The 20604-nt window shown below is 35.9% G+C and overlaps 4 protein-coding genes across 8 annotated transcripts; 3 read left to right on the top strand and 1 right to left on the bottom strand.

Moving 5' to 3' along the window:
- Positions 1–233: 233 nt before the first annotated feature.
- On the bottom strand, positions 234–2193 carry LOC142540856 (U-box domain-containing protein 40-like). The gene has a single exon (XM_075647282.1). The coding sequence runs from the start codon at positions 1964–1966 to the stop codon at positions 365–367; it is 1602 nt and encodes a 533-aa protein (XP_075503397.1). The 5' UTR covers positions 1967–2193; the 3' UTR covers positions 234–364.
- A 1658-nt stretch (positions 2194–3851) lies between these two features.
- Positions 3852–6306, top strand: LOC142540855 (putative DNA glycosylase At3g47830). The gene is made up of 4 exons (XM_075647281.1): positions 3852–4243; positions 4806–5006; positions 5839–5895; positions 6007–6306. The coding sequence occupies exons 1-4, from the start codon at positions 3872–3874 to the stop codon at positions 6247–6249; spliced, it is 873 nt and encodes a 290-aa protein (XP_075503396.1). The 5' UTR covers positions 3852–3871; the 3' UTR covers positions 6250–6306.
- A 382-nt stretch (positions 6307–6688) lies between these two features.
- Positions 6689–13068, top strand: LOC142540854 (alpha-mannosidase I MNS5). Of its 4 annotated transcripts, XR_012819157.1 has the most exons (17): positions 6689–7075; positions 8063–8105; positions 8200–8265; positions 8334–8395; positions 8520–8619; positions 8812–8994; positions 9715–9763; positions 9879–10058; positions 10225–10345; positions 10564–10645; positions 10727–10812; positions 10911–11011; positions 11728–11869; positions 12063–12213; positions 12453–12765; positions 12860–12898; positions 12966–13068. XR_012819157.1 is itself a non-coding variant. In XM_075647279.1 (15 exons), the coding sequence occupies exons 1-15, from the start codon at positions 6939–6941 to the stop codon at positions 12678–12680; spliced, it is 1731 nt and encodes a 576-aa protein (XP_075503394.1). In that variant the 5' UTR covers positions 6690–6938; the 3' UTR covers positions 12681–12962. The 4 variants fall into 4 exon arrangements, 1 of the variants encoding a protein (XP_075503394.1); XR_012819158.1 differs by lacking the exon at positions 12966–13068 and having other exon boundaries at positions 12860–12962; XR_012819156.1 differs by having other exon boundaries at positions 6690–7075; positions 12453–12898; positions 12966–12987.
- Positions 13069–14035: 967 nt separating this feature from the next.
- On the top strand, positions 14036–18595 carry LOC142540852 (calmodulin-binding protein 60 A-like). Of its 2 annotated transcripts, XM_075647277.1 has the most exons (7): positions 14040–14575; positions 15156–15231; positions 15829–15881; positions 15993–16483; positions 16998–17158; positions 17458–17664; positions 17739–18595. In XM_075647277.1, the coding sequence occupies exons 1-7, from the start codon at positions 14502–14504 to the stop codon at positions 18318–18320; spliced, it is 1644 nt and encodes a 547-aa protein (XP_075503392.1). In that variant the 5' UTR covers positions 14040–14501; the 3' UTR covers positions 18321–18595. The 2 variants fall into 2 exon arrangements, with proteins under 2 accessions (XP_075503393.1, XP_075503392.1); XM_075647278.1 differs by lacking the exon at positions 17739–18595 and having other exon boundaries at positions 14036–14575; positions 17471–17634.
- The last annotated feature ends 2009 nt before the right edge of the window (positions 18596–20604 follow it).

Genomic DNA, 20604 nt, shown 5'->3' with positions numbered 1-20604 from the left:
AGGACATGATAGTAACCATCTAGGGGATACCAACTATTTCTTCCTACTTTATCATTATATGATACTAATATTACAGTTTTGTTTTGTTTTTTTTTTTAAATTTCAACACACATTTTTTTAATTTTTTATTTCAACAATTCAAATATCAATTTAGTCCCTCCATAATTTGTCAAATTTCACTTTAATTCATCGATAATGATAAAAAAAACTATACACACATACATCGCTTGTAGAGAGTAACTAGTTATAATAAATAAACACGAGAAAAGCCTAAATACAAAAAAAAAAAAAATAAATAAGTATGAATATCGACAGTGCCCCTAACAAATTAATAATAATGATATTTAATTATTCACACATCAACTCAAAACTCGGTTGAGTTAGGGCTGTGGCGCCACCCGACTCGGTACCCGGCGAGACCTACTCCTCCCTTCATCACCGCCTCCCAGTCCACCTCCTCCGCCTCTTCCCTATGCCGTAAACCCTCCAAAATCCTCCCCGACTGCTCCCTGGCCAGCTCGCTCCCTGTTTTCGTCACTTCCTCCAATATCTCCGCTGCACCCGAGTCCCTCGCCAACCCCTTGAACCTCAAGCTTCCGAAGCTCAGCAGATACAGAACGGCGACACAGTTTTCCCGAGTCGACTCGGAGGCTACTTCATTCCCGAGCTTCAAAACCTTCAGCAAACTCCCCACTCCACCGGCTTCCAACAACGCCGACCTGCCAGGATCGCACACCGCCAAGTTGGACACCACCAGAACCACACGGGCTGCCAATTCTGTATCCTCTAATAGCCCCAATAAAACCCCGACAGCTCCAAGCCTGACTATCTTAACTCTATTAGTCTGCACCAGGGTCAAGTGATACAGCGCCGATGCCGAGTCGAGGCGGCAGCGCTGGCTACCTGATCTTATCGCGTGCATCAATGGCTGAAAAGCTCCGAGCACGCCGATTGTAGTCCTGTTATCATTTTCAATCGCTAAACTGAATATCGCCCCGGCGGCATGTTCCCTCGATTCATCGGAGCCGTTCCTCAAAACCTCGATCAACAGAGGGACAATTCCAGCTCTCACAATTTTGATCTTGTTACACTTTTCGATCGAAAGGTTCACCAAAGTTGCCGCAGCGTTCGTCTGCAAGGCGGCAAAAGGTGAAAACAACGCCAGTTTTAAAGCAGACAACAGCTTCTCCGTGCAAAGCGTCACTCTCGATTCTTCATCAGTTTTAGTGGTTTTTCTTACCCAAATGAGAGCCTGTTCTCGGTCATAAACATCCAAACTCTGAATCTTGCTCAAAAAATCATCATCTTCCACAGGAGAAGTTGAAGATCGAGCTGGAACATTATTCAACGAGGCCTCACGCGGAATGAATTCTGATGAGGTAGAAGGCGAAGATAGAGACGACGAAGTAAAGCAAGATGGGAGAGTTGGAAATTGCGACAGCGGCGATGTAATGGTGATAACTGAATTATCAGAACTGGAAGAAGACGAAAAATTTCGAGAATTTGGTTCAGTCGCGGCATGTGAGAGTAAAACCTGAGGGATTTCCTCAACTCCTTTTAACAATTCTCTATCTGAAACCCCATTCGTCGAGCTATCGAGATTCTTCGAAGTAGAAGAACCCATAAGAGAATAGATAATGGACTCGATATCCGAATACACTGGTGGGTTTGGACGAGCGCACCCGGATTTCGAACACCAGTTTTGAATGGCGGTCTTGAGGGCTAAATTAGGAATCACCGTCGAGAAATCCGGCGTCGAGCCGTCGGGGAGGGTGGGAATGAATCCCAAATCACTGCACACTTTCACTGATATGCGCTCGAATGTATGGCCGGAAGAAACGATGGTTGGTTCGAACATTAAGGAGTTTGAGATGGGGCATATGAATTCTGAAGGTGGCACAGCGGCGGCTGAGGACGGTCGGTGGAAAGAGAGCCTCCATCGTCGGGGTTTCCCATCTCCACCCATGTGGACAAATGTGTGGTGTTTCTATGAGCTAATTTTTGAAATGGTTTGATGAGAAAATGGATAAAGAGTGATGGGTTTCAATATAAGGTAACAACTTAAAACTTGAAGATTGGATTCTGTCAAAGATTGGATTTTTAGGCGAAAAATCTCAGCAGGAAGAGGAAGAGCTGTTAGAGGTGATGTCGTCTTTATATACATAGAACGACGCTCGAGGACTAATCTGTATTATTCTTATATTGGAGGCTAATTGTGATATTAAATTGACCTCAAATTGCTATTTTGTTTGCAACGAAAAAATTCGTTCAATATAATATGATAATATTTTCTTTATCTCGGATGAAAACATTTATTAAAATTCAAAAAAGTACTAGGTAACATTCATGATTAGAAAAAGAGTAATATTTATAACAATTTTCCCATGCATTTATCAAGTTAATTATTAATCATTTTGCAAATAAAAGTAATTGTTTTTAATATAAATAAAAGTAATTGTTAATCGAACTGATATGTATTTTGGACAATGCATGTGATGAGTCGAATTCCGGTATGATTCTATGCCTTCGTCCTCATTTATTGTATTCAGCGCACACTCATACCCATCCACGTCGGGCATTTAAAATTTATTTTTATACCTGCCGGAAGACGGAGTATCTACGTCCTAGTCAAATATCATATTAACACATACCATTGTAATTTTTCAAATTTGAATTATTTTGATAAACCTGTGTTTATTTACCAAATTCTTAGATAATAATAAGAAAATATTAAAGATACAAAAATAACAAACTAAGCATCATATAAAAAATAACAAAATATTATAATCTTTTATCTAAACATCATTATTTTACAAAAATAACATTGGATTTATATTAATAATTTTATTTGTTTTTTATTCAAGTATCATCATTCAACAAAAAAAAATTAAAACTAATATTTTTTAATATAAATATATATTACATATACTTAATCCGATTACTCATTTATTTAATTAAGTTAAAATTCTCTTCATACTCTCCTTTGTTTAAACCAGATATCGAAATTTTCGTTTAATTGGAAGAAAATTGTCTTCCCTATTGTGTCATGATCTAAATTATGGCTAAACAATATACTGAGACACGTAGCCTAATTCAAAATATAATTAATATTTTTACAAAATGGCATCAATAATTAGGGTGAATTTTTATTTTTTTAAAAGAACATCCAACCTTATTACTAAATATTTAAAAAATTGTTGACTCATAATTCACATGATATTAAGTCTCAAGTATATTGTGTTTATTCGAAGAGTAGGTTTTTTGTGAGACGATCTCACGAATCTTTATATGTGAGACGGGTCAACCCTACTGATATTTACAATTAAAAATAATACTATTATCATAAAAAGTAATAATCTTTCATGGATGACCCAAATAAGAGATCCGTCTCACAAAATACGATCAGTGAGATCGTCTCACAAAATACGATTCTTGAGCTGCTGTGCGGTTTAAAGATTTGAGTTGCACCATACTAGCTACAGCTTTTGTTAAAGCGACAAGCGCTCGGTCCTACAATTGGTATCAGAGCCAAGGTCATGGGTTCGATTCTAATTGATTGCAAGGAATGAAATTATTGTGATAGATATTGTTGGGTGCAATAATTGTCCCTGCTTGGTAAAACGATCGAACCGTGGTGCTTGAGCTGATGTACGTTTTAAAAGATTTGAGTTGTACCATTACTACTAGCTATAACTTTTGGTAAAGCGATAAACGCTTGTTCCTACGTATTTTTTCATGATTATAAGTATAACTAACGAAATATAAAGTAGTCTTAAAAAATATTTTTATAAAGTATTTATTTTTATCAAATAACTTAATAATAATAATAATAATATGCGCGACAGGTGGGAGTGTGGAAAGTGCAGAAAATATGCAGAGGAGCCGCGAGAGAAAACAAATCAGCTCCTCCCTCAAACCACTCAGGACCACCGCGAGCTGCCGCAGTCAGCCCGCCGAAGACCCGTATTCGGATCATCCGCAACCCACCTTCGAGGAATGCCGCTCCGTGCGAGACGATCTTTTATCTCTCCACGGATTTCCCCAGGAGTTCGTTAAATATCGTGAGCAAAGATTACAGATGGGTTTGAGGGAGTCTCATATTTTACCTAATGGCGGAGAATGTGGTGAAAAGGAGAGTGTTTTGGATGGTTTGATTAGAACTGTACTGTCACAGAACACTACCGAAGTTAATTCGGAAAGGGCTTTTGGTAATCTTAAATGTGCTTTCCCTACCTGGGAACAGGTAAAGATTCTTCTTTTTCTCATTGTTTGGCTGCTTTAATTCGCTATTTTTGGTGTTTCTTTGTGTGCACGCATTTGAGATGATTTTGATTAATTGGCTTTTTTATGGGTGGTTGGTTGATGCAGCTGAATATTTCTGGTCTTAGAGATTCCATTCAGAATTTCTGGTGTTGGTTCTCTATCTTTCTTGTTTATCTTTTTCAAGGTTGTTCAGGTTTTATTTCATTGGTTTTCAAATTGTGCTGTGAACTATCAGTCATGGACATTAAATAAGTTGGGTTGTATCAATCATATGAAATTCAACTTTAAGGATGTTGGTCTGCTATGCTTACCAAGCGTTCTCAAACTTCCTTATGTAAGCCAACTGATTATTCAGGATTCATTTATTTGTGGACAAACTATCAAAGAAGTTCACTGTTAACTATAAGCAACTGGCATATGATCTTATGCACTCTATCTAGATTTAAGCCTGGATATCTGATATCATAAATTTGATGTTTACTTATGTGAGTTGTTAACCTATTTGTAACCTTCTTTTATGCATGGTCCGACAAATATTTAAGGTTCTTGCAGCTGAGTCAAAATGCGTTGAGGATGCTATAAGATGTGGAGGTTTAGCACCTACAAAGTCTTCTTGTATCAAGAATTTATTGAGTTGCTTGCTTCAGAAGAAAGGAAACTTGTGCATGGAGTACTTGAGAGAATTGTCAATCGAAGAGATCAAGGCAGAACTCTCTCATTTCAAAGGAATAGGTCCCAAGACGGTAAGCTTATGAAATCCGTATCTTTTTTATGTTATTGATTTGAATCTTGCTGAATGGTTAGAGCGAATGGGAGGTTTTGTTTGCGGCGAGGTGGGAGAACTGTTGGGGGTTGCTCCCCTCTGTCTTACGTTTCTCTAGATACATCCAATTTTTTCTGTGGTATATGATAATAAAAGGTAATATTCCCTTCCCCAAGTTCTGAAGACTTGTGGTTTTGAATGTCATCCCTCCCAACCATAAACTTTTATGTGGTTCACAGAGTGGAAGAGTTGAAGATTATGACTTCAATTTCCTTTAAGGATTATATATCTACGTATATTTAGATTCAACACAGGGTGAAGAGCCTGTGTTATAAATTTGAATTTTAACTCGAAGCTTCTGCCTTGTTGGTTTTCAGTGTTCTCCCCTTTCCACTAATTAAGTGTGGCCTCTTCTTATTCTTTAGAAGCAGATGATATTTGGCTTTTTTTGCCTTCATATTTGGGCCGAAACTGGTGCTTCTGGTATATTGATATCCTGTACTTTTAGTTAAGGCGTGTAGTGACACTTACATCTGCTAATAAGGCGAAGAACTCGTATAAATCCAGCATGAATAATAATCGAAGTTAACTGATGGTGCATGAAGAATCTAGGGCCATCTTACCATAATGAGCAGTTGAAGGCCCAACTTTCTGCAGTGACCCGTATTTTTCCTTTATTATTTAGATATTATGCATATGATTCTCCACGTTAACAAAAAAAATGGCCCCACTATTTCATATTCTTCAATACACCACTGCCTGGACCTGGAGTCACGTCTTTGTTGCATTTTTTTTCTTCCTGTGGTTGACAGGTAGCATGTGTTTTGATGTTTCAGTTGCAAAAAGATGATTTCCCCGTGGACACACATGTGAGTACTGTAAATGTTGTGGTATCCATGGTCGCCACGCTTCAGGGTTTTCTCCGTATCATGTTCAATTTTCTTAACGAAGTAATTGCTACATGTCAACACCATTTACAGGTTTTTCAGATTTCAAAGACAATGGGTTGGGTGCCAGCTTCTGCAGATATCAAGAAGACATATCTCCATCTCAATCAACGAATCCCAGATGAACTGAAATTCGACCTCAACTGCCTTTTGTACACTCACGGCAAGGCTTGTAAGAGATGCTCAAATAGGAACGTAGGTGGGCTCAAAAAGGAAACTGGCGACAGGCATTGCCCTTTATTAGCTTATCGCAACCATCGGGCAGCTGAAAAGTAAATGATAAAACATGTAAACATGATCAAGTCACGTTTTAGTCATTTTTATGCTCTTCATTCATGTCATTAAGAAATTGTCGTCTTAGTGATGCAAGTTACAAGAAATATTTATAAAACATTTTTATAAAAATGTTTTTTTTTTAAAAAAAATATAAATTGTTTTAAGAATAAATATATATTTAAAAAATTATTCTATAAATCTTTGTAGAATTTCAATAAATCTTTTAAAACTAGGATAATATTTTTGTAAAAATATTTTTAAAAACATTTACAAAAATGATATTTAAGTTTTTCATTTATAAGATAATAAAAATATTTTTAAAGTGTTAGTTTAAATGGAATCATATATGTATTTAACATTAATATTATATTGTTTATTACAATATTCACCAACATATAATGATTACAACAAAATTTTGTAAATAGAGTTTTCGAAAGTCAGAGATTTCTTCGACACAGCATACCATTTGATCCTATAAACAAAATCTTCGGTTTAGATTGCATTTGCCAAAATCATAATTCTTTTGTCCACGGTAGATTTCAACATTTCACCCCAGAAGTTGAAAAAACATAGAAAACAAGAATCACGGTCGAGAAATTCCGCCTTGCAAATAAATCTGATTCCGTGGGCTCGTTGACATAACAAACCCGGATCCCAAATCTCCTCGGAGGAGGAATATCCCGGATTCCATGTGTCCTAGAAGCAGAGGAACATGGGTTTTTATATTTTTGGTTATTATTGCAACCTTATACACCGAAACCTCGTCGTCGAAGGTAGACCCTTTTGCAGCTAAGAAGAAGCGCATGAGTGAGAAAGTGCGCCAGATGTAATGCTCTATTCTGGGTGTTCACCCGCTCACTCCATTTCATGATTCTTGCCAAATTTCCTTCAATTTTCTTGTGTTCACTCTTTTATTGATTGATCGACCTGTTTGTTACCTTTATTGGATTATTGATTTACTCATAGATTATTTTCTTGGACTGACTTGAAATTTAATAGAGGAAGGTGGAGGTAATTTAATGTATTTTTAGGTGAGAGAAACTTACAGAAAAATAGGTTGCTGGATCCCAGCGGTGGTGATGATGAACTTGTGTATAAGAAATTATCAGCTTCTTTTAATGACCGGTTACTTGAATAAGGAGATGCTTGTTTTGATTGTGTTGAAGTAGTTAGTTATATTCATTGTTCAGTAGAAATGGAAGCAGTGGAATGTGCAAGTGAATAGATCTGTGTGCAATTAGGTGTGCACAGTTTTAAATTTAATTTTGCTGACTTAATAGGGTAATAGAGCTATCCTACTTTGTTTGATGGATGGTTTGGGTTTTCGGCATAGATATCCAAAACATTTTTGTTCAAGGTGATATTTTCTGCGCAGTTCTGAGGCTTGAGCCTGTGCTCTGCTACTAAGATTTTCTTAATGTTCTAGGTGAGAATATGAAATGTATAGTGTGTTAACAGAACGATACTTCATTAGTGGAAACTATAATTCTTAATCATGGCACTTTTAGTTGGGCATATTCAGTTACTGGTTAAACGTCAGAATCTTGTGCTTTTACATGACACAGCCACATTTTGTTCTTACTACACATCAGTATTTGCTGCAAAATTTAGAAGTTGGTGTAATCAAAGTATCTGAAGTAAACATTGGCAAATATTCAGTATTTTTTGTGGTATAACAATTGCTCTTACGGAAATGGTGCAAATGAGATAAATATAGAGGCTCAACTAGTCAACTATAAGCGAAAAGATAGTAATTCGTTACAATGAGTCGGACTTGATTATCAAATATTGAATTATTTTCTCTCCATGCCAGGTTTTACCATGCTTATGGGAACTACATGACATATGCTTTTCCGGTTAGTCTTTGACCAGATAAATGTGATAGTAAATTTTCTAATTGGAGGAACATAACCTGTGTCTTGTGATTGATTGCCATTTAATTTTTTGCAGCACGATGAATTAAAACCTTTGACAAAAACTTTCACAGATTCTCTTATTGAGCTAGGAAATCTAAAGGTGAGCGATGCACCTTGCTGGAACGTACTAACATTGAGTAAATTAACTATATTTGGTCAAAATTTTAGCTTGAACGCCTACCACAAAGGTACAATGGATCAGCGCTCACGCTTATTGAATCATTATCCAGGTTCGACAAGCTGATTTTTTCGAGTTTGGGGACTTAGGTGTTAATTTGAGATCGTTTGTTTATCGGGTGTCTTATAGTGGCCTGGAATTGAAGCCTGTGTGTTAAACCTCTCTCTTTTTGTCAGCCTCGCAATCTTGGGAAATGACACTGAGTTTGGAAGGGCTGTTCACTGGCTATCAGAAAACTTAACATTTGATGTTGATGCGAGGATAAATCTGTTTGAGGTAATATATCATCTGATTCTTTAAATTCAATGTCTATATTATTGATCAAAAACTTTATTTAGTTTGCCTCTATCATTTATGCAATAACCATTTGAGATTTCCTTGATGGAGCAACAGTATAACAATGTTCTCTGTTTTTGGTCAGGTTTTATTGATTTATTTTAATTGTTTCACCTCATTGATATTCTGTAGTGCAACATAAGAGTACTCGGAGGACTTGTTTCTGCTCATATTCTTGCAACTGATTCTACAAACAGGTTAACCGGAGGAACTTACACAAACCAACTTCTTGTCCTGGCTGAGGAGTTAGGGCAGAGGTTTTTACCTGCTTTTGACACCCCCACTGGGCTGCCATATGCATGGATCAATTTGAAGGTACTTCTTGAAATATGAATATGAGAATTGGGATAAGTTTCAATGTTGCATTTGGACATTCTATGTTAGCTGAGAATGTTAAAAAACCTTGTGAGAAATTAATGGGCTAAAAAATTCCATGTATATGGAAATTGACAGTTTAATTTTTTTTTGATAGGAAACAATAATTTATTATAATGAAAATAAAGTCTACAACAAGCGGATAAGCAATCCACACATTAGAAAGGAAATAAAAACATGGAAATTGACAGTTTAAGCCCTTGGCTGATATTTTTGTGGCATGGGTGCTCCGTATGTGGCTTATTCATGAAATTACTCAATATCAGAGTTCTCACAAAGTTGAAAAAGTCATTTTGAAATTTTTTAAGAAAACATTATTATATTTATTTTCTTCTTCGTTTTATAACAATGGAAAAGATCACTGATTTTAATGTTTTTAACGCGGTCAGATATGCATATAGTTTTAAGACATAGTTGTTCATGTGCATCCTTCTCTTTGGAAGAGTTAAATTTGACACTTCTAGTAGCTGTATAAATTTTCTTCATTTCATGAGTTGCCAGGGGAACAATATTCTTGCAATCTGTGATAATTTGGGTTTTTGGAGTTGTTTAATCTGATCCTTAATTTAACTGCTATCATGTTGAGAATATTAATATGTGGTGCATCGATTTATTGGCATAGGCTTATGACACTTTGTCTATGCAAAATTCTGTTTACAGTATGGTGTGATGGAGAATGAGATCACTGAAACAAGTACATCTGGTTGTGGTATAGACTCTTTCTCCGTCCCTTTTGTCTCTCACAATTTTACATGCATATTGGCGAATACACAGACATTTTATGCTTTTCTGTTGTATGGGCTCCATTTCTTGTCTTGATTTAGGTTCTCTCATTCTTGAAATGGGAGCACTATCACATTTAACTGGGGACTCAAGATTTGAATCTGCTGCTTTACGTGCTCTTCGTAAGTTATGGAGCATGAGGAGTTCTTTAAATCTTTTGGGAACTACACTTGACGTAGAAACTGGGGAGTGGATTGAGTACTCATCTGGAATTGGTGCTGGTATATTTTATCACTGGTTCTGTAAATTTTTTCCAACCTTTCTCTATGCGTCACTTTTTGGAGCCCATATTTCTTATTGCTCCACCACTTGGTTAGGTTTTTCATGTCGATTAAATTGGTCAATATTATGAATCCATTATCTTACACCACACATATTCTTTGCCAGGGGTTGATTCGTTTTACGAGTATTTGCTTAAAGCCCACATTTTATTTGGGAGAGATGAGTTGTGGAAGATGTTTCAGCCTTCTTACCTGGCTGTCCAAAAATATTTTAGACACGGTCCATGGTACTATAGTCAATCAACTTTCCAATCTTGAAATGTATATATTTGCCAGTGTTCATAAACATATTCCTTCACCGTGTAAGGTACTAAGGTGTAATTTGTGAACTATCTGTTTTCCCTAGTATCAAGGCACATTTTTATTTGTTTAAATGATATTTTACGATGCCCGACTTTAAGGATGACCAGATCAGATATTATGTAAAACATTTAATTCTCATTAGGTACCATGAAGCTGACATGAGGACAGGAAGAGCAACATACTGGCAACTCACAAGCCTTCAAGCATTTTGGCCTGGTCTCCAGGTATACGTAGCTCCATTCACCATATATTAAATCGTCAATTTGAACCATAAGGTAAACATCTTTCTGCAATGGTGATTATAGGTTCTTATTGGGGATATTGCAGCTGCTAACTCATCGCACCGTGAATTTTTCTATGTATGGCAAAAGTTTGGAGTACTACCGGAAAGGTATCAGTTACCGTGTTTTATTTTAATATTATCTATATATAGTCCTTGAGGTTGCAAGGGTGGGCGATAAATTTGTTTTATGTATCATGTATGTTTAGGTACCTATTAGATCATCAGACGTTGCATCCTACGGAGAAATATTATCCTTTACGCCCAGAGTTGGCAGAATCCACATTTTATCTATATCAAGCAACCAAAGGTCTATTCTTTTGTCTTAAATTATATTGTAAATTGTAATCAGCCTTTTCACCACGTATCAGGAGTGATGGCTTGCACACGTGTTGATTGACCCTGGAACATAAAATTTGTGTGTTATGTTGAGAGAGTTGATGTTTGGATTATAGTGATCTTTACAACTTACTTTTTACCCTGTTGTTTAAGACTTGTTTACACCTAAACTTTTATTCCAAGAGCTTTCACTCATTTAACCAGTAGTGGTCCGTTTTCAGGAATGTGTGCACTTAAGAGTATACAAGTTTGTTGACCATTTTAGATGTGTTGCAGACAATGCATAACCTTTTATATGTTTAAAGCATTCTGAAGTCTCAAATTCATAATATACTTTCAATTTTGAATTTCGCTGTGTCATGCTACTGCAGTATTTAAGGTGCTCTTTGATGGTATAGATAAACTTGTATGTACGAGACGATGGGGCCCCCTAGGGCACGAGGGCTTCCTCAGCTTCCAACTCACCTCCGGGATACTCGATTTTCGTTTTAATTCTTAATACTTGAGCAGGAGTGAAGAGAGAACCCTCTGAATAGAGGGAGCTCTCTGTTAGCTCCTGCCTAAAGGTAGCTCTCAAGGGAGGGGAGCTACATTCAGTAATCTTAGCCCTCCCCCCGTGAGCCCAAAAGCGTGAGGGGGGAAGGGTATGTTACTGTGTTGCATGACATAATTTTTTGTTATCATCAGATCCTTGGTATCTAGAAGTAGGTGAGTCAATTGTTGATTCTCTGAATTTTCACACTCGAGTTGAAGGTGGCTTTGCTAGCATTCGAGATGTCACAACTATGGAGTTGGAAGATCATCAGCATAGCTTCTTTCTTGCTGAAACGTGAGCATATATTATTTTCCATTAGCCAGGCGTAAAACATACATGATTTTCTCTCGATTATATGATAACAAATTCAATTGCCATATAACTTTGCTAAGCGTGTTTACAGCAGTAAAAATCTAATAAAAGCTTGTGTGGTAAATTTTTAGGGTGATTAGCTCAGGTACTTTTCTTATGATCTGTTATTACACAGGTGCAAATACTTGTATCTTCTATTTGATGACTCATTTTTGGTCAACCGAAATTATGTTTTTACAACCGAAGGTCATCCATTGCCTATTTTAAGCTCTTGGCATGAAAAACTTCCGGAGGCCTATGCTCCCAGTAATGGGACAGTCATCAAGGTGCACCTTCTTTTCCCCTTCAACTTGTTGATTTACTTCGAAGTCATATATTTTACATACCTTGCAATCAAGGGCAACTCAATAGGGAAAAAATATGTACAGTTTCTCAAAAACTGCAAGTTTTGGGACAATCCCTTTAGCAGAGTGATGAATGATGATTCTTGAGCAGGCCTATATCCCCCAGTAAATGACATTTCATTTATTTATGGCTTAAAATTGGAAGCTATCACTTTATGCAGAGCGTAAAGACGCCAAGGCGAGCTAGTGCAATGTCGTTACAAATATGTCCTGCTATCATACCAAATTACAGGCACAACCATCAGCTGCTCGAGAGTGCTTGTCACGTACCTGATGCTCGTGCTGATCACAGATGTCTCGTAGATGAGGATTGTGGTGTTGATTCTACTTCTTGTAGACGAAGATTGTGCAGTTCTGCAGGCTACTGTGGTATATGGCAGTCGATGTGATACTTTTTCTCCCCAAAATTGTCTTATGACAAGGAATAATGAATACCCACTTGTTGGGAACCCACAGGCTTAAAGTTACTCTCAGGTACACTAGGATATCATTCGTAGGTATATGGGAACATAGAAGAGTTCGAACTTATTTCATTTATTAATCTCATGTCACAATCTTGCAATCATAGGTTTAGATGGAGAAGAACATGTTTTGGCCAAGGATTCTGGTATTTTTTGTCTGACATACATGGCTTTGTTTCGCCTTCTTGTTAATGTTTCGCTTTCGCGTAACAGGATGAGCAAGCAGATAAAATAATCTGAGTTTGCAATCAAGAGAAGTGTAAGTTTGATCAAATTTGAATGTTGGTGGTCATAAGTCAGAACAAAGAGTTGATCCTGTATATATATGTTGTTAAGAGTCAGTCAAGCCACCTCTATTATTTTTTTTTCCCAAAAAAAAAACATAAAATATTAAGAAAATGTGATGCTTTAATTGCACGATATTCTGGTAAACGAAAGGTTCATCGAACCGTCCTTACAGAAAATCAACACGCCTAATTACCTAACTTAAAACTATTCGATTTAGATCAAATTTAATATAGAGATTTGGAATTCGAGACTTGATTATAATAAAAATTTGTCGAAAAATTTCAAATTTAAGATGCCATTTGAATTTCGAGATTCAAAAAAATCAGTCAACCAAACTCAAAAAATAAAAAATAGAGCTGATACTGATAAGACCCAATGTACCAATATTTGGATGTGGTGGTGTCTGAAGCGACCACCACTAGGCTGTTTTTTGCAATGGCCCGTAAATAAAGTTTCACTGTTTCTTTTTCTTTATTTATTCTCCTTTTTTTCTAAAATAAATAATTTTATGATTTTCAAATATTTTATTATAATTCTTAATTATAATAAATACTAGTGCACCGACGCACGTGTTGCGTGCTTGTGTAATATTTTTTATAATTCATTTGAGTTATATTTAAACGAGGATCAAAATATAATTATAAGAAATAACGAGGAACTACACTGTAAATTTGATATATAAATTAAAAATAAAAGAATAAAAAAATGACCTCATCAAGAATTGAACCTATAACCTAAACATAAAAAAAATGACTATAACCACCTGAACTAGATATAACTTACGTTAAAGTTTTAATATTTTATTAATATATATAATTATAAAAACAAACCATAACATCAAAATTAGTTATTTTAAGTGTATCAAATTTAATAAAATAATATAAAAGTACAGATATTATTATTTGTTCGCCATTAATTAATTCTTTTTAAAAAAAAAACTGGTAAAATATCGTGTTCATATGGGGCCCACGCGCTTCGTTTCCCCCAAACGTGGACCCCACCCCCACCAATCTTCTTCGGCAAAAAACCTAATCGGCCATCAACTATTCCTATCAAAGCTGCAGCAAACCCTTGGATGATCCGAGAAACAGAGCTCGATTAGTTGAACTTATCTGCTCATCGCTACTGAAAACTAAATGGTTCAACTTTTACTGCCCCTTCCATCCACCATCGATCTTTTCTCGTCCTATCAAACAAAGCCCGTCCATCAGTTGTCATTCCTCTTACGTGTATATGCATTGTTTTGCATCTGTAGTTGTTGCATATGCTGGTTTGGATTTGATAGTGTTAGCTTTTCGTTGGACCGCCGCATTTTTTTTTTCTTGTTACGGCCAGAAAGCAAGATTGCTGTTGCTTCTGGTATCCATACCCTTTTGACTTCTCTGAACCGATAGTGGGAATTTCGAAGGTACATCAATTGGAGCGTAGATTGCTCGTTTGACTGGTGGTGAGGCTTGGGAAATGTCGTCCAAGCGGCAACAAAGAGAGGAAGGCAGTTCTTTGGACGAAACCCGCCCTCGGAAAACACCTTCTAGGTGGATTTTTTTTTTGTGTTTTTCTTATTGATCTTTCATATATTATTCGAAATACCTTTTCTATAAAGAGTTGCTGATTTTTGATATACTTCATGTTTTGGCTTTTGGTGGTTCGATTTTGAGTGTTGTCAAGGTTAAAGTATAACTATGGAGGGGAAGTGCAACTTGTTTATTTGATTTTGTCGGTGAAAAAAGAAAAATAGTTCGGCCTCTTAATCCTTTGTAAGGATTGAAATTGAATTAGAATTGGGTTGTTTGAGTTTTGTGCTCGATGATAATTAAGGGAAAGTAGATTAGGAATTAGGATGCATATGATTCTTCAAAAATAAGGAATTTTAGAGCTGATTGACAGTATTCTGTTTGAACATGTAAATGTGTCTTCATGAATAATATTTCCATTACTGTGTTTAATTCTGGAGAACATGGTAGTCACTGAGATTGGCTCGATGGTGCTATCAGTTGTAAGAAGGAATCCCTGTGATGGATGCTTTGGGACAATGTCATTTGAGAGTATATCTTTGTAAATTTTAGAAAGTTTTAATTGATTGTTCTACTGATTAATTTCTTGTACTTTTTATAGTGCTGTGCTGGATGTCATGAAACTATGTAGATGCCAGAATCTCGATGCAGATTTGGAGCCTTTGATTCGCCGAGTGGTAATTTCAATTATACATTGTGGTTGTTTATAAAGTATTTGTATGTGGAAAAATGCCTGTGGCACTACATTAACAAAGTTTGGCAGGCGGATTTTTTTTCACACATTGAGATTTCTCTCTAGAATTTGGTACACTAGATTGTTGTGTAAGTTAATTCTGGATTGAGTTGGATCACTTCCAGTAAATTCTTGCTCTATATTGCTAGTGTATATGTCGTGACGATGAATAACTGACTTTTGAATTTGTCTCTATATTCTTCAGTTTGGCACCTTGTTTGCAACCACGTGTTTCTTGGCCATATGTTGTAAAGAAACCTCCGACTTTCATTCTTTAGTAAAATGAGATGAGATAGGACACTTACTTTATCAAAATTTGTTTGATACCTCAAGTTGCAAGCCAAGTCATGGATATTCTTTTCTTGTCTGAAATCTGTATTCTTGTTATCGTGTATAAATTCCTTATAAATGACCGTAAATGCTCATTTATCCTGAACTGCATCCATTTGGTCCAGGCTTTGCTGTTGTCGTATCAATTACTATTAGAACACAATTAATTTGTGTTGACTTTGACTGGGTGATACTTTTTCATGCGCTACAGGTTAGAGAGGAAGTGGATATAGCATTTAGAAAATATTTGATTGCGAAGAAACGGTATGACAAAAAATTTCAGTGTAGAAAGCAAATAGACCAACACAGGGTTCTAGTGACTTTCAATTCACTAACTGTTTATTTTTTCTTATGTTTTCTATCTAAATTTTGTAGGAATTATGAGAAAGATACACACATTTCTGAACTAAGGAGTTTACAGTTACAATTTTCAGAAGCTATATCTGTTCCCGTATTTACGGGGACTCTCATTTTAGGAAAAGGAAGTACCACTATGGAAGTTAATTTAATTGACGTACTTACTAGAGAAATTGTTTTCGATGGTCTTGAATCCTCAGCAAAGGTGGAAATCGTAGTTCTTGAAGGAGATTTTATTGGTGATGGCGGCGACAATTGGACACTTGAGGAGTTCACAAATAATATTGTGAGGGAGCGGGAACGGAAAAAATCCCTTCTAAGTGGGGAAGTTATCACGACTCTTAAAAATGGAAAAGGTTCCTTGGGTGATGTTTCATTTACTGATAATTCAAGCTGGACAAGAAGTCGTAAATTCAGGCTGGGGGCTCGACTTGTTGACAATTTTGGTGACATCAGAATAAGAGAGGCAATATCAGAACCATTTGTTGTAAGAGATCATCGTGGAGAATGTGAGTAGTTTTATTTTTATCCTTTTCAAAATTTTTATTATAAATCTGAAATTTGGTTTTCCCTGGTTCTCATCAAGTACTCTCCACTGTACCTCATAACACATGATGAATACCATTCATTTAGTTGCTCCATCAAAGTAGTTTTCTTAATGGACCAAAATTACATCTGTAATGATTTGTATTCTGAAAAATATATTGCACTATGCTTCCAAATTGTCTTATACACACACATGCATGCATATGTGCATACACATGCATATGTTGCATAAACTCCTGATTTGTCTGATGCCAAAAATTTTTTGTCGAGATTCTTCTGCCTTTTTAGGCTCTAATTTTTCCTCTTCATATCCTGTGAAATGCTCAGCTTTGTTACTGTTCTTTTACATTCTTATAGCTGATGAAAATAGAAGTAGAGATACATATATAATTCTACCTGTGACACAGACTATGCTGTCTGTATCAAGTGACTAATATAACATTTATCGAATTTGCTTTTTCCTTTTTCTCTCTTAAGTGTACAAGAAGCACCACCCTCCATCTCTTGTTGATGAAGTGTGGCGGTTGGAAAATATTGGCAAAGATGGAGCTTTTCACAGACGGTTGAGCAATGAAAATGTTAATTCCGTGCAAGAATTTCTGATTTTACACTTCTCAGACCCCACAAAGCTTCGAAATGTAAGATTTGATATAGTACTTATAATAAATAGTTGACGAAAATTTCATTTACATTTGTGTATGGTATGTTTGATGGAATTGGTGGGCTGCAGTGTGATCTATTTATTTTGCAAGCTTACGAGGTCACGCCAAGAAGTTTTCGTAGAATAAAACCTCAGAAATGATTTTTTTCCTGATCATATGAGGATTCCTGCAGAGTGCTGCATCTGATTTTTTAGATGTACTTTTTTTCAGAAGAAAATGCCATTTCCTCTGTGTTCCTGTTCTGTTCACATTTTGTTTTTTAAAAAATTCCGCAGATTCTTGGTGTAGGTATATCTGCTAAAAAGTGGGAAGCCACTGTGGAGCATGCTCAGACATGTACTTTTGACAGGAAATTATATTATTACGATTCGGGTAGATCTTTACAAAAGAATGGCGCGGTTTTTAATATGGTGGGACAAGTGATGGGGATGATCTCAAATGGCCAGTATGTTCTCGCTGATAAGCTGTCTGAATCAGAAAAGGCAAGCTTCTTGTTTTGGTTGCTTTATTGTTTTTTATACATATTTGGGAACTAGAGTCATGTCCGTTGTTTCAGGATGATGCCCGTGAGCTGGTAATCTCTGCCTTTAGGAATCGAGACAAAATTGTCACTTTTGATGACGCATCTACACCTACCTCATCTTGTTTGTCATTTGTCCAATCTTCTCCGGGCTTCCCATCTAAGGGTCAAGATTTAAGCTCTTCCAAGATTGGTGAAAACACCTACTCCCAACCAAATGCCACGTCCCCAGACTGTAACCAGTCAATATTTTCAATTGGAGGCGTAGACAATTTTGATGATTGCTTGCATGGCATTGATCCCCTTGATAATATGGGGTACGAGCAATCTTTTAGTTTCCCTTTCCCAGCTAGGGACAGCTTAATCTGCGACACAGATTCAATTGGCCCACCGTTATCGAACTATGATCTACAGTACTTTGAGGCAGATTGTTCAAATTTGGAATCATCACCGGACTTACTAAGTGATATGGATGCTCTCATTCCTGGTTCGGTCATTCAAATTAATGGAGCCAAATGGCGTTGGAATGTATTAATCAGCATAGTAAGATGGTGTTGCTATCTGAAACGAATCGTGGCTAGAAAAACTCGTGTCAAGAAAATTTCAAGACGTTGTTAGTGACGACTGTTGGCACAACAGTTGGTGTGAGGTCTACAATAATGGTACAGGATCGGGTGCTCCCCGGCTCGATTTGGGAAATAATTTTAGTTAGACTTTATATACACACACAAATATGCACATACGTGTAAATTCACCACTAGAAGTTCTGGATACGGCTGTCGGGTGGAGCTGTATATTTCTTGGGGTGGCCTGTATTTCATCCGGGATCGTGTCTCTGTACAAATTCATTTGATTTTGAGAAATTTTCTTGATACTTGCTCCGGCCCTGGTTACAGTTTGTGTCTCGATTTAGCAGACTTTATTTATAACTTTTCAACCACAATTTAATAAGGAGATCTTGTGTGAGATGATTTTTCGTCATATAGATCGATATGATCTAGGTTTCTAATGGAAATTAATATTTTTGACATTAAAAATAATATTTCTTAGTTGTCGAGTTGGAGATCTGTATCAAAAAACTGATTTGCGATTGTCTTGTAAAAATTTTGTATTAATTAAATTACCGAATGCTCGCTGCTAGTCCTTTTACAGAGAGTAACATTGAGTACAAATAAATAATCAATTTACATATTTGTTATCCAAATGTTTGGAAAAGTGATTTGAGGATCAACAATCCTAGGTTTAATGATATTATTATCAGTAGAAATTTTTACTAAATATCGAATATAAAATCATTATCGTGGTAATATTCAGTTTGATAGAAGCCTATTTCGATTTGAATTAGACTCATATTTATGGATAACTTTTTGTGTTATTGTTTGCCAATTGTTGTCGACAACATCTTATAGTAGATGGTAATGTCTTCTACTAATTAGTTGCCTTGTCTTTCTGTAGTGGTTGAGTAACATATCATATGTTTCTTTATTTATGTCGAAGAATCTTTTGTTGTTTCTACAAGATGTTTTCGGTCAATTTTTGGCAGAAAATTCTTTTCAAATTCTAGCTCTTTCTGGTTTGGACATTAAGGGCAGATCTCTTCTGACTATCTTCTAACGTGAGTCATATTACAAAATTTCAGTGAGTCTTTTTGCTCTCGAATAGTTTGTTGTTCTACATAAGATTTCGTTTCTTCTCAAATATTTCTTTTGCAAATCCTGTAATATTTTGATGTCATGTTACTTAACAAAAAATATTTGTTAACCGAATTAAAGTTGAATTTGAATGAAAACTTGACTTTGTCTATCTCTGTGGGACATACCCATATTCCTCATACTCTTTTGATGGAAATGTCATCTTCAGTAAGTGAAGTTGGCCTCTCCTAAGCTTGATGAAATGAAAAGCCTCGTGTGAACTTTTCTCATCTGGTTTTGGTGTTGAGCTAAATAAGTATAGCTAAAAAATATTTCTTCTAGACAAATAGCTTTATTCACCTATTTTCATGAACAGTTTCATATATCCATTTTGGTAGTGCGGATATCTCACGGAAACTTGGTGTTAGTGTTATAGTATAGATCGAGGTAAGAGCTATGATACGATAAAAATATGTGTTTAATTAGATGAGGTAGAGAAACACTTTAAAACATTTTGTTTCTAAAAGTGCAACAATAGCTAGTTCTGGAAATGTTAAAAAATGAACCGATCATCAAGAAATTATATTTAGTTCGGTTTTAAATTGAGCGGAGAAAACTCAACATAAGTATATAATAATCGATTAAACATTTTTAAAATTATTTGAAAAGAATGCAACTTGAAACAATAAAAAAAATTGTTTGAAACATTTTATCGAACAATTAATTTTTTTTAGCAATGCCTATCAAAACAACATCAATAAATAAACGCGATAAAGTAAAGATATCATAACTTGTTTATGGATGTTATGGATGTTAGGAGATTCACAACTCATACGTCACCCATTTTTCCGTTGTCAGAAGGTATTCACTAGAAGATTTTGACTTAGAATAAATACAATGCTCCAAACCTGATCTTGATAAGCACCCTCAACGAGAACTTCTAGTACACTCTCGATTGTAAGCCGCAACCTTGCATCCTACATAATGTTTACCTTTTCTTATGTCAATACTACAAACACAATATTTAACATCTTTGTGTAAAGACTATCGCCCTCTATTTATTCTTTAATGTTCAACTCTCATGTATATGTGTGAGTGACTGTGTGTGATGATTTAATCTATTACAGTGCAATTCTCTCAATTATAACCTCACACAAAGGGATAACTCTCAATCAGATGATATATCCATTAAGACTCACCTACATACTTCAACCCTAAAAGATTATATGTCCTCTTTTTTGGGTTGAGTTGTTCTTCATCCTTCTCATCCT

This window comes from Primulina tabacum, chromosome 3, assembly GCF_025594145.1.
Source record: "Primulina tabacum isolate GXHZ01 chromosome 3, ASM2559414v2, whole genome shotgun sequence".
NCBI classification, from domain to species: domain Eukaryota; kingdom Viridiplantae; phylum Streptophyta; class Magnoliopsida; order Lamiales; family Gesneriaceae; genus Primulina; species Primulina tabacum.
This window is presented reverse-complemented; position numbering and strand designations above follow the sequence as displayed.

Excerpts from the sequence above, each read along its gene's own strand:
- LOC142540852 (XM_075647277.1), top strand. The coding sequence starts at position 14,502 with ATGTCGTCCAAGCGGCAACAAAGAGAGGAAGGCAGTTCTTTGGACGAA. Across the intron at positions 16,484-16,997 it reads AAGAGATCATCGTGGAGAAT|TGTACAAGAAGCACCACCCT; the intron begins GTGAGTAGTTTT and ends TTCTCTCTTAAG. Across the intron at positions 17,159-17,457 it reads ACCCCACAAAGCTTCGAAAT|ATTCTTGGTGTAGGTATATC; the intron begins GTAAGATTTGAT and ends AAAATTCCGCAG.
- LOC142540855 (XM_075647281.1), top strand. The coding sequence starts at position 3,872 with ATGCAGAGGAGCCGCGAGAGAAAACAAATCAGCTCCTCCCTCAAACCA. Across the intron at positions 4,244-4,805 it reads CTTTCCCTACCTGGGAACAG|GTTCTTGCAGCTGAGTCAAA; the intron begins GTAAAGATTCTT and ends CAAATATTTAAG. Across the intron at positions 5,896-6,006 it reads ATTTCCCCGTGGACACACAT|GTTTTTCAGATTTCAAAGAC; the intron begins GTGAGTACTGTA and ends CACCATTTACAG.
- LOC142540854 (XM_075647279.1), top strand. The coding sequence starts at position 6,939 with ATGTGTCCTAGAAGCAGAGGAACATGGGTTTTTATATTTTTGGTTATT. Across the intron at positions 8,620-8,811 it reads CGAGGATAAATCTGTTTGAG|TGCAACATAAGAGTACTCGG; the intron begins GTAATATATCAT and ends GATATTCTGTAG. Across the intron at positions 11,870-12,062 it reads AGCTTCTTTCTTGCTGAAAC|GTGCAAATACTTGTATCTTC; the intron begins GTGAGCATATAT and ends GTTATTACACAG.
- LOC142540856 (XM_075647282.1), bottom strand. The coding sequence starts at position 1,966 with ATGGGTGGAGATGGGAAACCCCGACGATGGAGGCTCTCTTTCCACCGA.